Below are 26,402 nucleotides of genomic sequence, written 5' to 3' on the forward strand. Positions count from 1 at the left end.
TTTATATATATATAAAAAAAAGGTAAATCAACCCAGGCAGTATCATTAGTGATTATTACAGCATAGGGTAACATCATTCACAGCCAAAACACCCAGGATCTCATTAACACTGCAGTAAAAACCGTGCTAATTTGCTAGGCAATTCTTGTTTTTTTTTAAAAAAAATTAGTTGATAAAAATAATGTCTTGTGAAATCTGGACACAGTCTGAAAAGTGAAATAAGAAAATAAATTAATGGAGTGATCGTCCCCCTTCCCCCCCACCCCACGGAAAAAAAAGAGAGAAAAAGAAATTGCAATAAATAAAATCAATCAATAATTAAAAGAGCAAAAAAAATCATCAATGAAACAGGAAGGCAAGTGAGGTTTTACTTTTTTTTAAAAAAAATCTAGGAATGAGACAAGTTTGCTTGTACAGCACTGAACTAATCTGCCGACAGTGATGGAGGGAGAGCGGAGAGGGAAGGAGGGAGACATACACACGGAATATAGACCCACGCTAACTCGCCTGCCTGTGTGATTTCATCTAAAACCTCCAAATATTCCACCTGGTTTTAGGCTGCGGGACTATTTTGCGTTAACATTAACGATCTCCCAGAGTTGTGGAAAATTTGCGAAATCCCGTTCTATTTTGTGTGGTTGATTTAATAAGCTTTGCATTGATACGGCCAATGCCTTATCATGTCGTCGAGACATCTCAAGAGTGCTTCGCAAAGATATGCTGTGAAGTGTATTTTGTGGACAAATACAGCAGCCAATTTGCGCAATGTCCCAGACAACCAGTCATGGAGTGAGTGACCAGTTGCTATAATTAAAGGCATTTCCTCCTCCCTCATAATATGAGTTAGTGTTAAGAGTACAAAACACACGGTCACTACACTTTACAGTGAGATCCTGTTGAAGCGCTTTGAATCGTTCCCCCACCCCTTAACATGAAAGTCGTTGCACCAGGTTCCAGATTATTACACGTTAACTGCATCAGTAGTCGCTCATTTAAACAAAAACTTCAATTTTACTTCGTTCTTAAGAATTAACGAGTTTAAGAAGATGTCCACAATTCTGCGCAATCTTAAATTTTGCGGCAAATGCACCCGCACAGGAAGCCAGGCCGCCAGCACAGGAAGTCAGACAACCTGCACAGGAAGCCAGGCCGCCAGCACAGGAAGTCAGACAACCTGCACAGGAAGCCAGGCCGCCAGCACAGGAAGTCAGACAACCTGCACAGGAAGCCAGGCCGCCAGCACAGGAAGTCAGACAACCTGCACAGGAAGCCAGGCCGCCAGCACAGGAAGTCAGACAACCTGCACAGGAAGCCAGGCCGCCAGCACAGGAAGTCAGACAACCTGCACAGGAAGCCGGGCCGCCAGCACAGGAAGTCAAGACAGCCCGTACAGGAAGTCAAGGTCGCCCGCGCAGGAAGTGAACTGCACCTCCATTATCCACAGGTCCACAGGAGACCTGTAGCTAAGTTATAAGACTGATAAGGAAGTCGCTGTGTATACACATCAGTACTGGGGTAGCACCACGCGTGTTACAACTCCCAAACTCAAACCTTTAAGCATTTCTGCTCATAGAAATGAGCAGCAGCGTATTTGTATCTAAATTCTTAATTTACAGCAATGTTTTGAAATAAAAACCACGTAGGGAGTTAGGCACACGTTACGTTAGCTTGACGTATCTCCTTCGGTTGTGTGTACAGAAGCTTCCTCCCCGCCCACTCCTCCTCCTCCATCACAACGCGGAATGTGTGGATCACAGTATAACACACACACAGCAACTCAGGTCCAGTATTCCCTGGCAGACAGCTAAAATAGGGTCTGGGTTCTTTGCGATTGTCTCACGGATTTACTCTGTACGCTCCCCGCCGACGCACAAAGCGTTGAGGGATGGACCGGATAACAGCCACATCTTGTACCTAATGTAACCAGTCAAGTGATGAGGATGGTGTTGTGAACGCGAGAGGGGGAAATCGAAGCGGAATTGTCTTTCTTGCGTGAATTTAGCTGACTTTTTAATGTGACTGCTGACCTGATCTGCAAACAGCCTCCTCACTGACCTGAGTGGGATATTCCCGTGTGGGCATCAGGGACTCGGTTCAGCGAACGTGATACTGTTTCCAAAACTCTTCGAAATGCCAGGCGATATCGTGAGAAAATAACCAGACTTCCCTCCCCACCCCCTCACTCCAATATAGTAATCAACAACATCCACCCACCTTCCCCCATCCATTGAAATATCTCATGACAGCCAGAAGGACTATGTATTGGATGAATGTGGACGGGAGGAGTAAAATGCTTGTTTATTTCTGGGTCAGGCGTCTCTCTGCTTTGACTGCTTATCTGCGCTATGCAGTTCAATCTTGTTAATGCACATTACAAAACAGACCAGTCGCCAAATCCCAATAAAATGCATCTCCGCTGTTTGCCAAGAATTGTGCTGCTCGCAACAGGATATCTACAAAACTCAGATAGAAAGAGCTGGACTGGGGGCGGGTGGGGGGAGGAAATACCCTCTACGCTAGCACACGCTTTATTCAGTCCCTCAGCAATCCACTCTAAACGGACTAAAACACACTTATCCGAAACACACTAACCACACACACGCAGGCTTGGCTAGGCTGACCAACAGTCTAAATGTGGGCTTGTCTGAAAGTGAGAGTGGCTGTGGATTGTCTGTGTCTTGTGTGGAGATTGTTGCACAGCAATGGATACGAGCGGAACACTAGCATTCGCGTCCCACACATTGGAAGGGGTTCGGAATCCCCCGGGAACTAAAATGGGATACAGGTTTGGATCGGGAAGGTTATCCCGGCTCAGCTGCCAGGACGAGTTAGCACCGAAACCCCGCAGATTGTCGTAGGGAGGGTGGTACTTTGATTGTACCTGGGGTCACACAATGCAGCTGGGAGCATCTAGGATTTAGGGGTGGGTGGGTTGAGCACCCGAGGGGGGTGGGGTGGGGGGAGGAGAGGGGAAACATAGCAGCTCTGGTAGAAGCTTGAAACATAAAGCGTTGATCCCACACTCGGATCCAGGGGTAATTGCATGGCACTGGGATAGTCTAAGGGAGAGGTTTGGGAGGGGGGGGGGGGGGGGGGAGTGGGTGCGGGGGGCGGGGAAAAACAGTGAGACAAGGATTGCAGCCTAGAACTTTGCCAAACCCAGGGGGAAAACCAACGCTAAAACTCCGCCCCCCTCCATGGCAAACGACTGATCGCACGTAACCAGCATCGACCGTGGCTGCCCGATTAAAACGTCTGTCGAGAGCTGAAAACCTACACATGCAACACAACCCCCCACCCCCCCACCCCACCCGACTCCCACCATCACAGTCCGACAGCAACCGCAGGAGTGAGACACAACGCCGTCACGTTTCTAACATTGCAACCGGACACCGTGGGAGGAAGCGCCTGGCGAGCGCGGTTCTGATGTGTAACTTCACGCGAGAGAAAGAGAGTTGGTGGACGAGCGAGGCGGGACGTACCTGGGAACTGATAGCTGTAGCTCGGCGCGAATCCTGGGTAGCCACGACCGTATGTTGCAACAAAGTTCGGGTAACCTTGAAAATATATTTGGAAAAGGAAGAGCGGAAGTTAGTACGAGAGGCTGTGAGTGAGGGGTGTGTGTGTAAGTGTCTGTGTGTGTAAGTGTGTGTGTGTGTGTGGGTCTGCCTGTGTATGTAAGTGTGTGTGAGTGTAGGTGTGTGTGTGTAAGTGTGTGTGGGTAAGTGAGTATGTGTGTAAGTGTATACATGCGTGTGTACTTAAGTGTGTGCGCATGTGTATAAATGTGTGTATAAGTGTGTGTAAGTGCGTATGTACAAGTGTGGGTGTGTGTAAGTGTGGGTGTGTGTAAGTGTGTGTGGATCTTTGGATACGATTGGGAAACGAAGACTTGCAGCCCTGTCTGTCCTCTCCTGCACCAGACTCTGTAAGACCCCATCACCCTAATCCTCGTTCAGCTCCACTGCTTCCCCACCACCCCCCACAAGTAGATTGAATTCAAGATTCTCGCTGCTACCTTACTTCCTTGGCTCCAACTGCTACCTCCGCTCGAGAAACACCGGCCTGTTTCATGTCCCTCACCTAATCCACCCTAATCTCGGTGGAGTCCTTCCACCTTCCGTCTCCCTCCTCACCAACAAAATCCGCCCCTGCCTTAAGACCTACCTGTTCAACTGCACTTTTGAGCACCCTCTCCCCTCCGCACCCCCACAACCCCCTTTTTCGAGCTGCCAGTCACTTTGAGACATCCTCCCGATGCGAACGGCGCCGTGTGTGTGTGTATTGTTGCCTGAATGGGATTTTCAACAAAAAAAACTACAGCAACGTGTTCCATTTCACTAGTCGCCTCCCTAATCGTTTCATCCGACCCCGTCTGCTTTTCAGGTGGACGTTAAAAGATCCTACGGCATGACTCAAAATGAGAAGGGATTTTCTACCGGGTCGGTGTCCCGGTCCAAAATGCCGCCCCCCACCCCCGCCCCACCCACCAGATGAAATTTAGTCGCTCAATTCGTGGCTGTTTGTGAGGCGTTGTCCATGCACGCAAATTCAATTATAGAATCAAGTCACTGCGCTGTACAGTCGAGCCCTGTGAAGCACTTCGAGATGTTTGGATGCGATAAGACTCTGGAGCAGGGATTATCATTACAGACGCTGAGGCGAGAAATGCTAATGATGTACATCTGAGCTCGCGCTGGAAAGGAGACCCGCGGAGTGTGAGCGATTGTCATGTCCCAGGGGAGATGGCAACGCGCGCAAAATCAATTGCGACGGAGGGGGGTAAGACGCATCCGGCACCTCAGTCAATGCCGAACGAAAATGGCCTTAAAAATAAACGCCGAGCCTCCTTCGCCCCCGCGAGCGAGACTCAAAGCGCTCACTGAATCCCGACGGCTTCTCCGCGGGGCGCCCCAGGAGACTGCCGGTGCTCGGAAGGTTAAAATCCCAATGTGACGGAGATAAAAGAAAGGCCACGCAGGCTTGACTGCGCCCTCCTCCCGGGCGTTCAGTGCTGCTGATTAATAATTCAGCGCTAATTTATTGGGTTATTCATTTTTAATGTTTCCAAAAAACGGTTACATTTATCTCAGTCCCTCTCTTCCCCTTCCCCTCTTTGTGTCTCAGCTCCCCTGGCCTTCGATGCCACTTATCCTGCCTTTGCTTTGAGAGAGCGTCGGGACACTTGCGGAGGCATCTGTTAGGGCACGGCTATGGGGAGGGGCGGAGGGGGAGGGAGAAGGAGGGGAGGCGGAGGGAGGGAGGCGATGGGAAGGGTAGGGGAAGGGAAAGAGAGGGAGGGAGAGGAGAGAGGGATGGGATGGACCACGGCCCAACTATGCGCAAGGTGTCTTTTTTGTGGCCAAAAAAAAACCTCCCAAAGAAGCTGATAGCCAGGACCAGTCTATAAGGCCTTGATGCAGAATCCAAAGTTTAAAACTGCGTCCGCCTACAAAATGAACAGTCACTACAGCGGAGTTAGCTGCCGCATTGGAAACCAAGATAGAAAAGTAACAAAACGTGCTCGACAAAAAAAATGCAGCAATAACAATATAATAATATGTGCATTTGAAATAACGCCTTATCACATCGTTGAGACGTCTCAAAGCGCTTCACAGAACATAATGTGAAGTGTAGTGACTGTGTACTTAATATGCAAGGGATGGTCCGAAAGTCAAGGCAGGTTGGAGCGGCCGGTATGGACTCCCCCCTCCCTCCCGCAAGGCCCTGGGTTTCATGACGGACATGCTTTCCCGCTCCCCTCCCAGAGGTGCTCTCCCGGGGCCAGACTCCCTCTGTTACCTGGCTCGGTGGCCATTTTGCTGACGTGAGCCCTGACGGATGAGAGCGCGCTGGGGGTACCTGACACCCGGTCCTTTTTTACAGTCGATAGCTGTAAGGGACTGGGCTGATCTCCCCCCACACACACTTCTCGGGGGGGAGGGAGGGGGTGTTGAAAGCCAGTACGATCCCTCCTCCACCCAACACGGACTGAACCAGCGACCGTCCCCGTCTGCCTGGCTGATTCAGCGACGGGGAAGTCGGAGTTCCTGAGGTTTAAGTTAAGCCGCGCCGTGCTGCGCTGACGGGCCCATCCGTTACAGCAGCTACACACGAGCTTCCCAGCTGTGCCTGGCTGACGAACGACAAGCTCTCGCTCAGTGACAAATGGCCCCATGTTGGGTGTTGACTCAACGTCGCCCAGTGAAATCTCACAATCTCGGCGGAGAACCTGTTTCAGCAGAACAACTGCTCGAGGATAGTAACTTCCATCCCCGTATCCCAGCAGACATATTTGCTGGCGGACGGCAAGACGAGGGGTCTGCTAGGCCACCAAGATGAGGAGACAGCAGGGGTGACATCAGTTTTGCCCACAAAATATAGTCAATTCACTTTACAGTGTATCCTGTGAAGCGCTTTGAGACGCCTTAAAGACTTGATAAGGTGCTATATCAAATGCAAGTATTATTATTATTACTCTCTCTCCAATATGCTTCCCGCAAGACCATCATTCATCATCATCATAATAATCCTTGCATTTGATATAAGGCCTAATCATGCCGTCTCAAACTATTTCACAGGATTTTACTGTGAAGTGTAGTGACTGTGTATTTTGACACCTTTTTGCCCATCATCAGATTGCACTTAAAAGACTTTCCTCATCAAACTACTCTACTGTTCAGCGCTCCATGACACCCCCCCCTCCCCCCACCCCCCGCATGAAGGTGCTATATAAATGCAAGCTGTCGTATTTTGTAGGCAAACGTGGGAGTCAATATGCACTCTCACAGCAACATCCTGCAAACAGCCATGAAGTCCACAAACAATTTAATTCGAGGGAATTGTCGGCCAAGACAGGTCACAGTGACCCAGGGAGCACGGTAGGAGGTGGTGGGATGGAGCAAGAGCAAGGGTGGGAGAGAGAGAGAGAGAGAGGGGGGTGGGGGGACGAAGTTCAATGGATATTAAACAGAAGCAGGGAAAACCATCCCCAGTCGAGAGGTGCTATGTATATTTTACCACCTCAACCATCACCTAAAGCGACAGTGAACAGAGCTATCAATGCTTGCTTGTGCGACTCAGAGCTTCCAACCCACCAGTTCATCAACTCAGGTAGCTGTGAGCTGAGGTGCCGGACTGGATTAGCAGTTGGTGGGCTGATGTTTACGAGGCTGGAGATTTATAAGAAGTACGTGTCACTGCAAACTTTACTGGGGAATGACAATCCAAATAATTATACGGACAATCCAATTTTAATCTTGCATTGCTTTATCACGGCAGAAATCCCTCTGACTGCCCGTTGGTGTCTGCTTCCTGCGGTTTAGCAAGTCATTTAGACAACTCGGGTCAATAAAAGAAATTGGTTATTAGCCCGACGTAGCCCTCTGATGCAGTGTCTAAAGAAATGAATTTAGTGCTCTGACGAGATAAAGAAGTGTGTGCAGCAGAGGCCAACTGATCACCACTAAAAGTGTTAACGTAGATTTAGTGACAATACCCATGGGAATGGCAAAGGACAGACAGGGATAGACAGGTGCAGAAATCAGGCCCAGGAGCGTCAGATAGACAGAGACCGAAAATCAGAACAAGAGCGATAGAGTGTGAGGATGAAAGAGAGAGAACGTACGTGACAAGACAGCAAGAAAGTGAGAGCGCGTGCGGGAGAGAGAGAGAGCAGGAAAGAGAAAGTGAACGGAAAAGAGAGGGGGAAGGAGAAAGAAAAAGAAGCGCAGGGAAGCTGTAGGGCAGAGAGCGGGTGAATGGGACAGCGGGAGAACAAAGGGCATCCGGAAGAGCAGAGCAGAATCAAAAGTAGTTATTAAAACAATGAAATAAAAAAATGGTTTAAAAGAGTCGTTCTCTTCAATCTAATGCATCCTGTCGTTAAGGGAAACTGATAAGTTGAAAGCTGAATGAATGCCTGCAGGCAATTCTGGACGAGTGAAAGATTTAAGGAGCTTTCTGTGCATTGTTTAAGGGAAGATTAAAGGTTCCGTTTATTATTATTTGTAATGCGTTTAATGTGTTTTGTTCAGTTAGCGGTTCAGAACACAAGAGAGTTGAAATAAAGTTCGTGGTGAGGTGCGGTGGGTGTGGGGGGGGTGGGGGAAGGTTGTGTTTTTGGGGGTGGCTAATTCATTGCCGTGTAATTTTCACTTGTGGGTGAGATGTGCAATATCACGGCTGTTTGTGGGACAACTGCTGCGCGCAAACTGACTGCTGGGTTCGCGTACAAAATGCCCAGTCACTACACTTTACGGTGATGATAATAATAATTCCGCACTGATGGTTCCTGAGAAGCAAAGAGGTTGCGGCAGAGCTGAATGTCGGCTGGTTGGACATGGCTGGGGGGGGGGGGGCACAGAATCAGAAATATTGCAGTTTGTAGTGAGGGGCATCGTGTCTGCAGATGGACAGGTCGCGGACAAATGGGAGGATTACTGGGTTCAGCCTGGGTTTTCTTTGTCAAATGATTTTGGTTTAAAATTACGAATGACCATGACACCACATGACGTTGGGGGGGTTGGGGGGGAGGAGAGGTTAGTGGCTGTCTGTTGGGTGTCAACAAACCCAGACCCCTAGTGCTCTGCGATAAAGAATTAAAATCCATGCTGTTAAAGGTAAGAGGCTCGTCTCTCCCCCTCCCCCAAGTCTCCGCGATGAGACCAAAGCTCCTTCAGACTTGCGTCTGTCATTATTTGTTTTGGTGTCTGACACACGCGAAAACCCATCACCATGATTGAGAGTATCCAAACCGAACTGCGAATTGTGCACACGCCACCTACACGTGGAATTTTCTTTTAAAAAAAAAGAGCAAAGCAGGAGACCAAACGCAGGGCAGGGCAGGAGGATGAGTGAGAGAGAGTCAGAGAGAAAGAGAGCGCGGGTGAGAGAGAGAGAGAGAGAGAGAGAGAGAGAGAAAGAGCAAGAGACAAAATTTTCTCTCGAGAACAATTTCGTTTGCAAGGAAACGGTTCTCAAAAGAGAAAATTATCCGGTCCTTTTACCCCCGGACGTACAACTTGCATTTATAGACCACCCTTCACATCGGACGGTGTCTCGGGAGCGTTTAAAGAGCGAGTCCTCTTCACAGCTAATCTCTCTGGTCCAGACAGGGGTGGACGTTGATGCTGAGGGCACTCTCCTATTCCAGGACTCCCAGCGGCATCATCAAGCACTCCAGGCAATGAAGCCTCCCTCCTCTCTCTCTGGCCCAACCCCAACCTACAGCAACCTGTGTGATATTTCCCACCTGCATTTGTGAGTCCCGGCTAACAATCCGGTAGATTTTGCCCACAAAATACACAGTCACTACACGTTACAGTGAACCCTTCAAAGTCCTACGAGATGTCCTCCCGAGGTACCAAAGGCGCTGTACCAAATGTAAGGATTATTATTACTATCATAGAATTGGTGCAACAATGCTGTGCGCAAATTAGCAGCCGCTTTCGTCTATGAAATACATAATCACTACACTTCATAGTAAATCCTGTGAAGCGCTTTATGAGACGTTGTCCTGAGGTGAAAGGCGCTACATCAAATTTCATGGAATATAATTATTTTACAAGAAATAGCGTGTTGTGAGTGTGAGAGACACGGAGAGAGTGAACGTGAGTGAGAAGGAATATCAGCGTGAGCGTGCAAGGTAGTGAGCGTTCCAGAGAATGAGTTTACGTCTGAGGACTGGAAAGGGTGAGAGTAATGGTGCATCTGATAGAGAGAGAACTGGGGGGGAGGCGGTTGCATCAGAGAGAGAGGTTAAATTAACTGTGAATAACAGAATCTGTCAGAGAGTGAGTCAGAGTTACATCAGCCAGTTCGAGCCAAGAGTTCAGTCGGGCCAGACAAGAGGGCTTGAGGAGAGAGAGAGGAGAGCGAAGGAAGCACCCCAGACACTGCACTGTTAATTCTTCCAGTCCTCGTCTCTATTACACGCCTCTCCCTGGGTCAGGGAGACAACGCTATAAATTTATAATCTTAACATTACTTCAATTTTCCTCTTCATTTGCTGCTGTAATGCCCAGCTCTGCTCCACTGAATCGCAGACCAGATTTGTGTGAGGAAATTGCCCGGCTCGAATATCAACGGCACATTAGTACCAGAGTGTGTGGATGCTTCATCAAGCCAAATTACGCCTGTGCTGACCTTCCCACCACATCCATTAGCCGACACCCGGCTCCCGCTCTCCACATCCCTCTATTGATTGATTTGCTTCACTGCTTTCTGCGGACAATCAATCTCACAGTAATTATCTCCTGATATGTTGTGTGCTCGGGGGAAGCACCCGCACATGCGTGTCCTATCCCTCCCCCACCCCGTCCTGTCCTTGGTTAACTGGAGCAAGGGGTGCCACGCACTGTCAGGGCAATTTGTATCTGGTGAGGAGTAGAGGGAGCGAGAGAAAGTGAGTAAGAGCAAGGCAAGAGAAAGATAGAGTGAGAGACAGAGAGAGAGAGAGAGAGTCAGTGAACGAGTGAGTAAGAGACAGCAAGACATAACATAACATGTAGGAGCAGGAGGAGGCCATTCGGACCTTCGAGCCTGCCCCGCCATTCAATCGTGGCTGATCTTCTAATCTAACTCCAGCTAATAACCTGACCCTGCCTTATCCCCGTATCCCTTAATACTTTTTGCAATAAGACAAGAGAGAGCGTAAGGGAGTGAGCGAGCGAGAGAGAGAGACCATGGCAAGAGAGTGCGTGATAGAGAGAGTGAGAAAGGAATGCGGGTAAGAGTGAGTGAGTAACAGAGCGAGTGAATGAGAGAGAGAGAGAGAGAGAGAGAGAGAATGAGCAAAAGTGACGAGACAGTGAGAGAACTGGACATGCAGTAGTTGCCCGGTCTCCATAACCGTGACAATTGTTCTTAAAAAGAGGAAGAGGATGACGGCCTTACCCAGCATTCCCATTCCCAGCATGAACGCGTCCATGGTGTAGGGTAATCCTCGGGCTCTCCCTCGCGTTCCCGGTGGGAACATCACCTCTTTCGGTTGTGCTTTCTTACATTCTACCTGTTGGGTGGGGAGGTGGGGGTTGGTGGGGGGAGAGAAGCAAAGAGAATATATAGAGACCTTCACTTCACAATTACTGTAACCAACGCCCTGAACGTTCAAGGTCTTCATCTCCAGCCCCCCCACCCCCCCCAGCCCCGCCCTCCTCGCTCCAGCCCCACCCCGCCTCAGTCCAGCCCCTCCTCCTCAAACCAGCCCCTCCCTCCTTGGTCCAGGCCCTCCCATCTCAGTCCATCCCCTGCCCTTCAATCCAGTCCATCCCTCTCAGTCCAGTCCCCTCTCCCTCGGTGGAGCACCCCTCCCCCCACCCACTCCGCGTTTGTCTCTCCCCAACTTAAACCTAAAACTTTCCGGAATTAAGGACATAGTGTGTGCGCCTCCAGGGAGAGAGCGCGCATAACATTTCAGACACAGTGAATTGTGGAGGTGGTGAACATGTGTGGGACAGTCGGTCTGGATTCGATACTCTTAAGCACAGTGATGGGTTTCCACATGTGTTGTCTGCGGGAGCTTCCCAAACACGGCAACATTGCTGGCCACTTCCAGGCCTCACAGCTCGAAGTCTGCAATCCAGGTTGGGGAGGAGAAGGGGTGGGTGGGGAGCACGAAAGATTGGGAATGGCAATGTGCCCAACAGTCTCCTCCCACTCTCCCAGTTGGAGCCAGGCAGATCGGGAATGCCTGGCATGGGCAGATGCCTGGCAGTCGTGGTCAGCTCACTGTCTCTGTCCGGTGGACCGTCTGTCTGTGGTGGCGGGAATGAGTGCAACCAGAAAACATAGGAAAAGGAACTCATCAAACAAAGGTAAATTGGTTGGTTTCTGAAGAACGGTTCCGATAATGGAGGCTCGAAAGTCAATTGCCTTAACCACTAAGTGAGATTTTGATGGTTTATTACAAGAAGCAATCTTGATGCGTTATTTATAGAGCTGTGGAAATCCATCCCGATGTTCAGCCTGAATTAGCGCAGGAGCTACGAGAGTGAAGATCTTGCTCAGAAAGCTGGAACGGTTTAATAAGGCGAGCGGAGGAGAATACATTTTCAGATTGTTTTTGCAAAGAGCAGGTGTGGTCCAAGGGCAGTCGGTGGTGAGGTCTCAGGGATAAGGAGGCAAGTTCCTGCTGAGCCGGTGAGGCCACACTGCACTAACTGGTTTCCATCCAATTTCCTTCCCCAACAGAAAGGAAAGAGTGGGAGAGTGGGACTGATTGGGCAGCTCTTCCAAAGAACTGGCACAGGCACGATGGGCAAAATGGCCTCCTTTTGTGCTGTAACATTCTATGATTCTAACAGTCCTGCCTCCCCGCAGGGGTTCAATTCAATGGGAACCAGATGCCCTTTATTGCGTCATCCAAATGATTATTCTCCACAAGTGTAGACAGTGAGATGAACAGGCCAATTGACTTGGGAGGATGGACCATCGGATGGGGGGGGAAAGAGAAATCATAGCTGAGCCTAACCTTGTCCTTATCAGATATTCACACACCTTTTCCAGCAGGGAGCATAGGAGAAGGAACCCAGGCGAGTGTTTAATTTTCCACAAGGGAGACCCTGACCGCCATCCAGTTGAGACCAACCAACCATCGAAACAAAACCAATTAACTCAACTAACCAGCAACCATCATAACCAATCATCAAATCTAACCCACTCAACCTAACCAACCAACCTAACTGACTAAACTAACCAACTGACCAACCTATCACCCACCAACTTGCCAACCAACCAGACCAACTGTCACCTAAACCTACTCAACCAACCAAACCAACGTGCCACCAACCAGGCAATGCCCAACCAGCCTGCCACCAAACCAATCAACCCAAAAATATACAGTCAATTCACTTTACAGTATATTCTGTGAAGCGCTTTAAGATGTCTCGAGGGCCTGATAAAGCGCTGTATCAAATGGAAGGATTAATAGTATTAACCAGTCAACCAAACCAACCTCAGGAATGGAACCCGGGACCCTCCAGCTAAGCAGGCAGTGCATCCACTCACTGAGTCACCAGGGAAATCCTCTACCGGCGTCTAAATGTTCCCTTTTCACAGATGAATCGGAGCTCTCGGTGACCCATCACTCAGGCCATTGGACTTTTGTTTCTTTTGATCAATAGATTTGCAAATTCATATTTCTCATTCAATCGGCGTTGGCTGACCAGCTGCGGGCCGGAATGTGCTGAGATGTAGCTCACGTGCCCAGCTGTGGTCATGTGTACAATCGAGTTACTTGGAGTGGGGCAGGGAACCGTCAGAAACACGCAACACGATACCTTTTTGTCACATCAGAGGCAAGGATCAAAGACATCCCCTTCGTCGGGAGTGATATAAAGCTGTAAGAATATTCCAGTTCATTGGGGGAAAATGTAGCATCCTAAAGCGGGTTCATTTCACTGTAGTCCCGAGTGCTCTTTAGTCTTTGTGTTGAAAGTCTAAGAACCTAAGAGTCGCTCTCCACACCAGGTTGGGGGAGGAGGAGGGGGTTGGGGTGGGGGAGAAGAGAGTCTCACCCTCTCTCAAAGGGGATCTCACCCTCTTGCCCCAAAGTAGCCCTAAATCCACAGGGTGTCGCAGCACCGAAGCTGACACACTTGCTGGAGTATAAATGGCCCCCAGCACATTAGCGGCAGCAGCCCGAGGCTAGATGTAACCCGCCCCGCGGGGAGTGCAGAGCTACGCGGCCCCCTACAGTGACCTCCGCTGTGCAGACTGCTCGCTGCCCCCCAGGCACGCTCCGTGAACTGTTTGCTCACGACTCCATCAGTCCCGACAACGGGAGGTATTTACCTCCTGGAGCAGCATTTGCCATCGCAGCCTGACTGACATACCAATGTTTCCCTGTCGGCCAGCCTCGCAGTGTGAGCTTGAGCTGATTTTGTTTCTTCTGTTGCTCTGGTAATAGCGAGCACCAGGACTCAGAAGCTCGCAGACTGCCAATAAAATGGGACTGTTTACAGGGATGGCAATGCACATTAGAACCGTTCCCCTTTTATGGGAGGCGTAAAAGTAACTTGCGGCCTGTGAAATACAGAGTCTAATAATAATAATACTCCTTGTGTTTGATATAACTCCTCTCGTTTCTTGTGAAACGTCCCTAAGTGTTTCACAAGATTTACTGTAAAGTGTGGCCACCGTGTATTTTGGAGGTGAGCAGCCAATTTGTGTACGGCCATTATGAAAGGCACTACATCAAAAGGATTATTATTATTATTATTATTATTATTATCATTAGCATCTGGTGCCGTTCAAATGCTCAGAGCAGAAAATTGTGCGTTTAACTATCCAAAGGAGGTAAACTCAGCTCAGCAAAAATAAAAAACAATAATTCACAGGAGCTTTCAGTGCAATGCTCCAGAGACCCTGTAACATTATCAATGTACTTACTGTTATTCCTCCTCGGACCCATAAATCTATATCAAGTCAATAATTCTGCCAATGCCGCTGTTCCCCGAAGGTCAGGGCTGTGTCTGTCCTCTGAGTGACACGAGCCCTGCCTTCTTAATGCTTCACTTGGGAGTGCAAAGCATTTCTTTGCTACGTTACGAGATAAATAATAATAATAATAATCCTTGGATTTGATACAGCACCTTATCACATCTTTCGGGCATCTCAAAGCGCTTCACAGAATATACTGTAAACAACAACAACAAGATTCCATTTATAGAGCGCCTTTCAGGTCGGGAGGACGTTCCAAGGCGCTGTAAAGGGAATCGTCTGTATATTTTGTGGGCGAAACGTGGCAGCCAATTGCACACAGTGACAGTCGTTAAACCGGGGTTCCCGTCTGCCAGTTCAGGTGAATGTGAAAAGAACCTGTGGCACTATTCGAAAAGAGAAGGGAGTTTCTCCTGGGGCCCTGGCCAATAATCCTCCCCCCCCACCCACCCAAATATAACTGGTCATTCACTTCTTGATGGCGCGACATTGATGTGCGAAAATCAGCTGCCGCGCCCGCCTACAGACACAGTCACTACATTTCACAGTACATGTTGTGAAGCGCTTTGTGACGTCCTCCTGATGTCAAAGGCACTCTATCGAACATAAGGATTTTTATTATCTGCCTTTCTTCCCTCTCACTCTCTCTCTCTCCTTCACCCGTTTCTCTCCCTCGCTCTCTGTCTCTCTCCTCAGTCACTGCTTTATACTTTGCTGCTGTTTGTATTTTTCTAATTTCAGATTGTCAGCATCAGCACATTTTCTCATCTCCTCACCAGAATATTACTGCTCTCCTGCCCCTTCGCACCTGAAAATTGATTCCCGCAAAACTGATTTCTGAGTGCAGAAAGGATTGGGAACAAACCTGCCCTCTGTCTCAAACCTTTTTCCTAAGCAAAAAAAACCACACACACATGGGGGGGGTGTGGGGGGTGGGGGAAAGATTCTTTGTGTTTTTTTCATTTCCGTCATGCTTCTCTCTCTCTCTCTCTCTCTCTCTCTCACCTCTCCAGGCGCTTTTGATTTCCATTTTCTGTCTGTTTAAAGGTCACAAATGGAAAGTTCCAAACAGAACAGGAGAAAGATTTTCATTTGCGCTATTAAATGTTGTTAGCAACTGGCTCCCTTCACTACCTTTGTGCTGCAGGATTTACAAGCCAAATACGTAGGCTGGATTGTTGCGAACAGAACCTGCAAGATTGCTTTGATCTTATCCCGCCCAAAAGCTCTATTACCGGATAGAAAGCCGTTGAATAAGTAGGGTGATTATAGTCCTCTCCTCATGTATATATTTTACAGTGTATCTTAGTGCGAGGCTCAGTGCTAAGCTACCTTGACAAAAGGGCCTGGAATATTTTAATTGGCAATAACATTGCAATTGGTTTTCCCATTACCTGGAAAATGAGAGATGGGCTTGAGGTGGGAAAACATTCATTAAGGCACTGAATAAGCGTGTGTGGGAGTGGTGACGGGGGGGAAAGAGGTCAGCATAAGAGGGGAGGGGGGAATGGGGGATGACAGTTAGTCAATTTCAAAGAAATGGATGTATTGGGAATAAATGGTAATTGTAATATCCAAGGCGACGCTGGTGTTTATGTCCACATTCAGGTTTCCCCCCCCCCTCCCCGACACCCACAAGCCATTACTCCACCACCTTTGCTTGGGTCATTCGTTCCACTGGAGACGACCTCAACATTGACAGATAACTAGGCAACAGGAACTGCGCTTGGTCTGATACGGGGAAGTTGGTAGCATTTTCGCCCACAAAAACCTACAGTCAATTCACTTTACAGTATATTCTGTGAAGCGCTTCAGGACGTCTCGAAGACGCCGTGATAAGGCGCTATATCAAATGCAAGGGTAATTTTTTTTTCTCGCCTCTGAGTCAGTTCAAGTCCCCACGTCTGGACTTTAAACTATCAGTCTAAGCTGTGACATTCATTCCAATGTTTCGGATGAGACTTTAAACTGATGTCCTGAGGTCGCCTGTTTGGGGTGGACGTTAAAGATCTCATGGCACTACTCGAAAAGAGAAGGGAAAGTGCTGGCCAACAATCCACAGGTAATGAAACTTGCCTAAGGTTTCGTCCCACCCAAGGAATCGAACCTGGGTCCTCCCGCTTGCGAGGCAAGTGCTCTAACAACTAGGCTACGGGATACAGGATGGTATTGGTTGGTGGGGGGTGGAGCACAGCTTCAGGACTGATCGTATCAGCTTGTTGCTGCGTTCCCGGGTTAGAGAACGATTTCGCTGCAGAAGAAGCTGCTGCTTCCTGGGAAGCCTCCGAACGTCAAGGGCACCTGTCAGGCTCTCTGCCCCCCCCTGGACATTCCCCTCACCAGACGGTGGCACTTCCTAACGGCCCTTTCATTCTGTTTTACTTTCACAACAGCAATAAAAATGACTCTTTTTGATGTAAAAAAAAACATGTGGCCACGTCCGTTCCACTAATGCCCAAAAAAATCCTGTTGTGTTTTTATTACCTGTGGCACTCATTAGAGGCCCGAGGCTGGCTGGGGTTAGGCCTCGGGGCCTGGACTGTCAGCAGGTATTGGACAAGCTTTGCAAATTCTCTCCAATGAAGCAAAGAACAGCTGTGTCAGGTCTCTGACCAGCCATGTCCATCCCCCTAATGGAATTGATGACTGTGTTAAACACAGGTGGTTGCATGTCCGTGTGTACGTGTGTGTGCCTGTGTGGGGAGGGGGGGCTCTGAGGGAGGGGGAGGGGGCTACGGTGTTCCTCTATAGGAAAGAGAATGAGAATCAAAAGGGAGAAGGAAGGAGATTCCTGGATGGGGCTGGGAAACTCTCCCTCTGTCCCTCCCTCCCTCCCCCTCCTCCCGACATCAAACATGCACAGGTCAGGTATGTCGCAAGAGAGGGGACGAGACAGAACAAAAACACTTGCCACCTGCAAACGTTTCTGATTGAAGCCCAGTAAGTAGAATCATAGAGTTCATAGAATTATACAGCACAGAAGGAGGCCATTCGGCCCATCGTGTCTGTGCTGGCTCTTTGAAAAGAGCTATCCAATTCAATCCCATTTCCCCGCACTCTCCCTATAGCCCTGCAAACTTGTCCTCCCCAAATCATTATCTATTTCTCTCTTAAAAGATGTTATCGAATCGGCTTCCAGGCAATGCATTCCAGATCCGAACAAATCGCTGTGTGAAAACATTTCTCCTCACCTCCCCTCTGTTTCTTTTAACAACTATTTTAAATTGGGTTACCGACCCTCCCGCCAGTGGAAATAGTTTGTTCGCCCCACCGAATCCCCTCATAATTTTGAAAACTTCTATTAAGTCTCCTCTTAACCTTCTCTGTTATAAGTAGATTCACATTCATGAGCTTAGGGGCCAGAAGCAAATGCACACTCTGTCTTGTGAAGCTCATTAGGGCAGACAGACTGGGCTGCGCTCGCTGCCTCTCACACCAGCTCTCATCAGCGTTAGAAAAAAAAGTATAAAACAAAACAAAATTCTCCTCTGCAATGACACACTTACAAAGAGCGGCGAGAGCTGAGCGCAGAATAACTCAGCATGAAATACAACCTAGTCCGACTGATAGGCTCCCGGGGCAGAGAAAGTGCTGGGAGATGGAACTGAGCCTCTCCCACTACTTGCCCTTACAACAACTTGCATTGATATAGCGCTCTTCACACGGGGCAGTGTCTTGGAGTGCTAAGTCTGCTCTCATTTATATAGCTGTATAAAAGCAAGTTGTTGTTGCTCTCACCGGCAGAGTACAATAAACAACTCCTAATACAACTCTTGCGTCTCATACAACGCCTTAAAGCGCTCAAAGCGCTTTAGTGATGGTGTATTTTGTAGGTGAGAGCGTCAGCCAATTAACGCACAGCAAATGGCCCCATAAGCATTCATGATCAATTTGTATCTCGGGGGACTGTTGGCCATCTCCTCAGATACACACCACACACTGAGACTCCAAACCCTCCATGTATATGTTTTCTCTTAATACACCCACGCAATTTGAAGTAACTGTTTGTTATCTTTCATTGGGTCCCTTGGCCGTGCCCCGCCCCCACTCCATCCCCTAGTGAGAGAGTCCCGGGTACCACTCCACGTCTCTATCTAAGGATAAAACCCAGCTTACTACATAGCTGGTTAACTGATCTGATCTAATAGAGAAATTCTAAAGAGATCAGGATAAGGACCTGAGCAATAGAAATACTAAGGGATGTGTGGAAGGTGCTGGAAACGTGGGATTCATTTAGAAAAACAGGCAATCGCGATGGACCAAATGGTCTCCCTCCGAACTGGAAAGATGTCTGACAAAGCGGTGGAAGAGAATAGAAGAACACAGGTGTTGGGCAAACATCTAAGGTCTCCTCCCCTTCATGGTGTCTCAACAATGGCATAGAGTCCTCCTCCAGAGCATGGCCTTGAGGAGATCCTTCCAATATCCAACAGCTGATGTTAATGCAGTGACACAGCCTGTGGCTCCATAGCCTCTCACACATAATGTGGTTTACTGAACAAATGGGAGTAATTTGAGTAGACAGACCCTCCATCCAGTTACCCATCCGTCCTCCTCTGCAGTCAGTCAGTCCCCAGACCCTACCCCACGCCCGCCATCGCATAAGCCCCGCTTTCCCCACGTCTCCCGCCCACTTACCATTTTGTTATTGATCTCGTGGAAATGGATTTCACAGACTTTTTCAACAACTTCTTCGTTTTCGAAAGTCACAAAGCCGAATCCTGAAAGAAAGGAAGAGGGAAGGACATGGTCAGGTTACGTTTGTCCAGTGAAGATTGTGGAAGCTCTCGTCTGCTTGGCGGGGGAATCGGACAAAGCATCGCGGTCAAGATGACTCCTTAGGGGGGCGTTTTACAACTAATTGTCTCTAATTTATCCGTAACGCCCCCTCCTTTTCACTGGTGTTCCGACTGCACCATCCTACCCTGGATGGAATAATCTTTCGCTCCACCGAAACTACGCGCACACTCAAGATGCAAGAGTCCTGTAGCTCAGTGGTTAGAGCACTCGCTTTGCAAGCGAGACAACTGGTTCAAACTCCAGGCAGGGCAAAACCTTGGGCAAGTTTCCTTACGCCTAATAATAATCCCTCCAAAAAACAAAACAATAATAAATTGGTCATTTTCAATCCATGACTGTTTGTGGGACACTGCTGTGCGCAATTGGCTGCCGCGTTCGCCCACAAATATACAGTCAATTTACTTCACAGTCTATTCTGTGAAGCGCTTTGAGACGTCGAGAAGACGTGAAAAGCGCTATATCAAATGCAAGGATTATTATTATTATTATAAGAGGAGGAGGATTAGAGAGGAAAAAATAAACCTTAAAAGTAAACCCCAGCCCCCCACCACCAAATGGAAACAATTATGATAATCCGCAGTAACAAAGCATTTTTCCTCAATAACTGCGCTAACATCAAATCTAATCCTGTAGCAACAGCAACAACAACTTGCATTTATATAGCACCTCTCACGCAGGGTAGGGTCCCCCAGAGCACTAACAGGAGGAGACTGCAGCCGTGGATGACGTTAGCAAAGCCGGGCGACACTTTGTTTTCTCATCTGTGCTGTATCGCCATGTTTTACAACGAGGCTATTGCCGAGAGCTTAAACACAGCACTTTTACAAGACAATTCCAACCCGCTGCATAATTCAACGTTATTATAGCCACACATAATTCGGGTGAATCACTTCCTCCCTTTTTAAACTCCTAAAGACACAAGGCAGACGCCACCCTTCACCCACCCCCTCCCCACCACAGCACATCGTACAATAACAGCAGCAGCAACAAAAGTACATTTATATAGTGCCTTTCATGTCGGGAGGATGACCCAAGGCCCTGGACAGTCAGTGCTTTGGAAAGTCCCAGCTGTGTCTCACCTCAGATTACAACAGCAACAACAGCCTGAATTCATACAGCGTCTGTTACTCGCGGTAGCGCTAAGTAGAGACTGAGACACTGGAGAATATAACATAGAAACAGGAGGCCATTCAGCCCCTCGAGCCTGTTCTGCCATTCTATAAGATCATGGCTGATTGGTACCTTGCCTCCAATTTCCCAAGCTTGCCCCATATCCCTTGATATCCTGACCTAACAAATAGCTATCCACCTCAGTCTCGAAGATGTGAATGGATCCAGCGTCCACAGCCTTTTGGGGGTTGAGAGAGTTCCAGATTAAGCTCAGCATCCATGGCGAGGCCAGAGAGAGAAAGCGAGCCTCTCAGCCTCGCTCAGTGAGAGTGGTACTTTGTGTGCGTATGTGTGCGTGTGTTGGGTGGTGGTGGGGGGGGGGGGGTGGGGGGTCAAGGTATCCGTGGATCCGTGACCCACTAAAAGGACCAAAAGGTCGTTGGGAGAGGAGCAGACAAAATGGAGATGAGAAACTAGGATGGAGAGGCACGTAAACGGAAAAACAATGAAGTTGCGCCTATATAGTGCCCTCCATGCAGGATAGCGTCTCAGGGTGCTTAACAGTGGCGGAGCCTGGCGGAAACCCGTCTCTGTGGGAGCCACAGGTGCACAGCTGAACATGTGTGGAGAGGTCCGTCCCTGTTTGTGGGCATAGCCAGCGGAAAACGGCACCTAACCTAATGTTGCTGTTTATAGGGCTTATCTTTACAGTTCACGTTGCAAGAAGCACGTGAGGAAAATAAACCTGGACGATTAATTTGTAGATATTAATGGCCACCCATGTTTTCATTCACAGGCACTATCACAGGAGGGGGGGGCGGGAAGAGAGAGAGAGAGTGGATTTAATTGGACTCTCTCTCTCTCTCCACATATGGCCAGGTCTCGGATTGCAGCCTGGCTCCAAACGCTAAGGATAATTATTATTATTATTATGTTATTGCAGTTATGTTGGATCACTCCGTAGAGGTAGGTTCTAAATGGTATTCAGTCAAGTGACCAATCAGTCAGACAGAATAACACTGTCCGTTACACTTGAATGGATGTTACTTAAGTATATCTGAACTTCACCCAAAATAACTACTTTCTGCACAAGATGGGCATTTAATAATAATAATACTTGCATTCGATATAGCGCCTTATCAAGTCTTCAAGACGTCTCAAAGTGCTTCACAGAATATACTGTAAAGTGAATTGACTGTATATTTTGTGGGCGAAACATGGCAGCCAAATGTATCCCACAAACAGTCGTGGATTTAAGTGGCCAAATTATTATTATTATTTTTTTGAAGAGATTATTAGCCCCGGAAAAGCAATTCGCCAATCGACTAACAACCGGGTTCCTACTTACTGCTAACAGAGGTGTGCGGAGTAAGGAAACTTGCCCAATGTTTCGCGCTGCCCGGGGATTGAACCCAAGTCCTCTCGCTTGTGAGGCGAGTGCTCTAACCACTGAGCTACAGGACTCCACTTGCGCACTTAAACTTGTGCATTGGATTCATTTACTGCCCCCCCTGTTGCAGCAGTTTAACGATCGCACATGGCTTTTAGAGCCTTGAAAGAGCTCGGAGTGAATACGGACAGATCTTTAGAATTTGGTCTTTGGTTTGCCTTCCTCTCGACCCATTTTATTTGGTGCTTATTGGACGTGAGAGCTACCGGTTAACAATGGAGCATTGTGAGCCCTGTGAGGTGTTCATTAATTCCTGGCCGGTTTTGGACCTGGCAGGACTCGAATAGACCCACTGAGGTGTAAAAGCTTCTGACAGACCCAGTTTGCCCCTGACAGCACTAAACTGACCTGAATATCTGGTGGCGGGAACTGCATGAGAGTAGATTAGAGAGGCCTTCAGCTTTATATATATATATATATATATATAAACATATATATAATAGTTTGTCAAAGGCAACTGGAGGATGTCCTTATGTGGACCCAGAGGAAGTGTTTCAGGAAGAAAGGGCCGAGGAATCCAGTCCTGGAACTTATGTGGCCTCCAGGGTTGACCACGGTGGCGTCAGAAGAAACAGGGGAGGGGGGAGAGACGGGGGACAGGAGATAAAAACAGCTCAGCAGTGGGTTTGCAGTTATTGGAGCAGGATTAATTTGGCTCCTGCACTTCCATCGTCCCCAGCCCGAGGCAATGTCCTTGATGCCTGTGAACAATAATAGGCGTTCACAGAATGAGCTTTGTACCAGGAATAAATTCTTGTGGAGCCCAGGATCTGGGCCTAGTGCTGGGCCTCTATATTATCAATCACACACTCCATTGTGGACCCCCCATTCGCAATGTTTGTAGCTGGAGATTTTTATATCCATCCTGAAATGTTAAATTTGATGCGTTCTCTATTAATAATAATAAGATACCCAGTGCACCAAATGGGAGTCCTGTAGCTTAGTGGTTAGCTTAGCAAGCGAGAGGACCTGGGTTCGATTCCCGGACAGGTCAAACGTTGGGCAAGTTTCCTTACTCCACACGCCTGTTTACCTAGCAGTAAGTAGGAACCCTGTAGTTAGTCGATTAGCGGATCGCTTTTCCGGGGAGTAAACTAATACCTTCCAAAAATGTTTTAAAAAATAAATGATTCGGTAATTATTAAATCCACCCGTTTGTGGGACGCTGCTGTGTGCAATTGGCTGCCGTGTTTTTGCCCACAAAATATACAGTCAATTCACTTTACAATATATCCTGTGAGACGTCTCGAAGATGTGATAAGGCGTGGAATCAGATGCAAGGATTAGTATTATTACTGAGTTTAAGTTTTTTTGATTAAAAATAATATTTGTATGCGTGTAGTCACTGCACGCACATGGTAAATCCTCGGCCCAAACCATTCTATGCAAAGGCTCCAAGCAGCACCACAGTAACCTCGGGTGACCCCCCCCCCCCCACCTTCCACCCGCACCCAACGTTCCACCCCCACCCATCGTTACAAAGCACTTGAGGTGGGCTGGAAGGAGGGTGGGGGGGGGGGGGTTGGGAATTCCACCAGGCTCCAGACATACATGATTTTCTTAGTAAATTCTTGGCAAAATCTGTGAATTGACTCTTCATTTTGACGCCAGTTTCCAGTGGTACTTTTAACAACTGGAGAAAACTGCCTTTAGAACTAAGGGCGAACGCCAAATTTTTCCACTTTCTGAAGTGCTGAAGAGAGAGAGAAAGAGAATAACTTAGAGCTGGATGGAACTTGCCTTCCCAGGTCTTTCCTCTTGATGTATCTGTTTGGCACCAAGGCTGACACTGACCGGGACACAGCAACAAGTCCAACTGCAGTGGAGCCCCACCTCATCCTCAATCCAAGCCTACATCCTGCGAATAACATGTCCCTGACCGACTAACTTCCCTGATGTTATTCCAGAGCCAAGAGTTCAGGGTACCACAGTGGTTCTTTCACACAATTAGGAAAATAAAAGCTGTCCAGCCCTAACCCTAACGCGAAAGTCTGTTTCAACCCCAATCTGGTCATTTATACATCCTCAAAGCACTTCACAGAATTTACTGTAAAGTGAATTGACTGTATATTTTGGGGGCGAAACACGGCAGCCAATTGTGCACAGCAGCGTCCCACAAACGTTGGAGATTGACCAAATTACTCTTATTTTTTTTAAAGGATTATTAGTATCCCCGGAAAAGGGATCCGCCAACTGACCGACAACCCGGTTCCTACTTACTACTAGGTAAGCAGAGGCGTGTGGAGTAAGGAAACTTGCCTAAGGTTTTGCCCCGACCGGCCAAAATTATCAATTGTCATTAGTATTTTCTGGTAAAGAGAATCAAACCAACACCAGGCAGTAACCCACACGCAGTGCACAGGGCCAGCGTCTCATGTTGAAAGACATCAGACGCTGACTCTACAGAACGGCAGCCGTTTAACTCCAACTGCTCTTAAAGTAAAAAGTAGGGCGTTTGTGGAGCGGTTTGGGTCGGAGGTTGGTGAATGAGCGTACGATTAAACACGCAGAAGATCTGCAAAGCGGTTATTTTTATTCCACGTTCGTGGAAATCCTGATTGAGGAGGAACATCTCTTGGCAAAGCAGCTCTTCACTTATCGTCAGCCGGAGTGAGTGACCTTGACGTGACCCAGACAGTGTGAGTGAAGTGCTCCTCTGTTTAGATGCAGGAATCAGATAAATACTGTGCAGAGAAACGTCTGCACGTATGCGGGGCGAGGGAGGAGGTCAGTGCGGCCTTGTTGAACGGCGCTGCCCAATCTTGCGGCTGCTTAGCCTGGAGCCTCAGGGCCCCCGATGATCCAGACATCGTCTCGTGCGGGGCTGAGGCAGACTGACTGGGAAGGTCCCAGCTCAGAGCGGAAGAGTTACCTGATCTCAGCTCAGCCTCCCTGAGCTAGGGGCAGGGATATCCTGTCTCCAGGACACTACCCCACATGAAGGGCGCTATATAAATGCTGTTGGTATCAGCGTGGGCTCCTGCCTCTGACTTCCATCCAGCGAACGCTGCGGGAAATCATCTATGCGTGTGTGTGTGTGTGTGTATGCACATGCATGTCTGTCCGTGTGAAAGTCAAGCGAGGACAGATCAAGTTTGGTTAGGATTGTCTTGTATTCCTCTCTCACACACACAAGCACGCAAACACACACACAACAACAACAACTTGCATTTGTATAGAGCCCTGCATCAGGATAGCGCCCCAGAGAGCTTACACACACACACCAATAGATACAAACGGTGAAATACCAGAGGGCAGACGGCATCCAGGGAACATTACAATGAGAAAATCATTGATAATAATAATAATAATCCTTGCATTTGATGTAGCATCTTATCACGTCGTCGAAGCATCGCAAAGCACTTTGCAGGGTTTTGCTGTGTAGTGACTGTGTAATAGTGACAGCTATGAAGGGAACAACCAATGTGTCTTTGTATTTTTCACCCACGAAATACAGTAATATTCTGTGAAAGGGTTCGAGACGTCTCGAAGACATGATAAGGCACTATATCAAATGCAAGGATTATTATTATTATTATGATTATTATCTGGGGATTGTCGGCCAGGACACTGGGAGAAACTCCATTCTCTTTTCAATTACTGCCATGGGATCCATAACAACCATCTGCACAGGCAGATTAACGTCTCATTCGGAGGATGGCATCATTGACAATGTAGTGGCCCCCAACCCTGCACCGGAGTGTCAATCTAGACTGTGAGAGCCCAAAGCCCCAATGCAGGACTTAAACCAACAACAACAATAACTTGCACTTATATAGCGCCCTCCTCACATAGCAGTGCCTCAGAGCACTTATCAGTGGTGGAGTCTTACAATCTTCTGACTCTGAGGACGTGGATTGAACTTCAATCATGATTGACTTGGGTGAAAGGGCAGGTTCCATCCAGGTGAGGATGAGGCAGTGGGAGTGAAGTCAGGGATGGACAGCCCGGGGAGGCAAGTCCTAATCCTCTCCCACAGCAGGATTTGTCCAGTGGAAGCTTGAGATCAAAACGTAACCCAAATGTGATCGAATTAAAGACCATATAACTATTCCCCTTGTTTGTGCTGAATGACCCTGTGCACTTCCGTCAATGATGAGGGGAGAGGGGGGAAGAGACGTCGGAAAGGCTAGGCCTTTTATTATGAAGTAACCCTGCCTGGCTGTACGTCTTTGTTTAAACGGCCTTTATTGTTGCTGGAGGAACTTAGAAATGTCAATAAAGGGATTGGTGCAAATCAGGGTTTTGCAAGACTCACACACGTCAGTTTGGAGTGGATGAATATTGTGCCAAACACCTTGGGAAATGAAGCAGCAAGAATAATAATAATAATAATCCTTGCATTTGATATAGCGCTTTTCACGTCAGGAGGACGTCCCAAAGTGCTTCACAGAACACACTGTAAAGTGAGTTGACTGTATATTTGTGGACGAACGCGGCAGCCAATTGCGCACAGCAACGTCCCACAAACAGTCGTAGATTGAAAATGACCAATTTATTTATTTTGAGGATTAGGACTTGCCTAAAAGCCTAAAAGCTGGACGAAGGCTCGGGTTTCCAGACCCGCTTTTTACTACCAGTCGCACAGCAAAAACGACGG

General features: G+C 48.2%; 1 protein-coding gene across 8 annotated transcripts in view; it reads right to left on the bottom strand.

Annotated features, from left to right (window-relative positions):
* msi2b (musashi RNA-binding protein 2b) overlaps nucleotides 1-26,402 on the bottom strand; it is a 217,566-nt gene that overhangs the window by 54,495 nt on the left and 136,669 nt on the right. For all 8 annotated transcript variants that reach the window (XM_042338451.1, XM_042338447.1, XM_042338450.1 and 5 more), the window contains exons 8-10: nucleotides 19,081-19,163; nucleotides 10,897-11,011; nucleotides 3,483-3,557 (exon numbers count right to left, since the gene is read on the bottom strand). In XM_042338451.1, coding sequence (XP_042194385.1) covers nucleotides 3,483-3,557; nucleotides 10,897-11,011; nucleotides 19,081-19,163 — 273 coding nt within the window. The remainder of the gene's footprint in view (nucleotides 1-3,482; nucleotides 3,558-10,896; nucleotides 11,012-19,080; nucleotides 19,164-26,402) is intronic.

The sequence above is a fragment of the Callorhinchus milii genome, unplaced genomic scaffold (genome assembly GCF_018977255.1).
Source record: "Callorhinchus milii isolate IMCB2004 unplaced genomic scaffold, IMCB_Cmil_1.0 Scaffold10, whole genome shotgun sequence".
Taxonomy (NCBI): Eukaryota; Metazoa; Chordata; class Chondrichthyes; order Chimaeriformes; family Callorhinchidae; genus Callorhinchus; species Callorhinchus milii.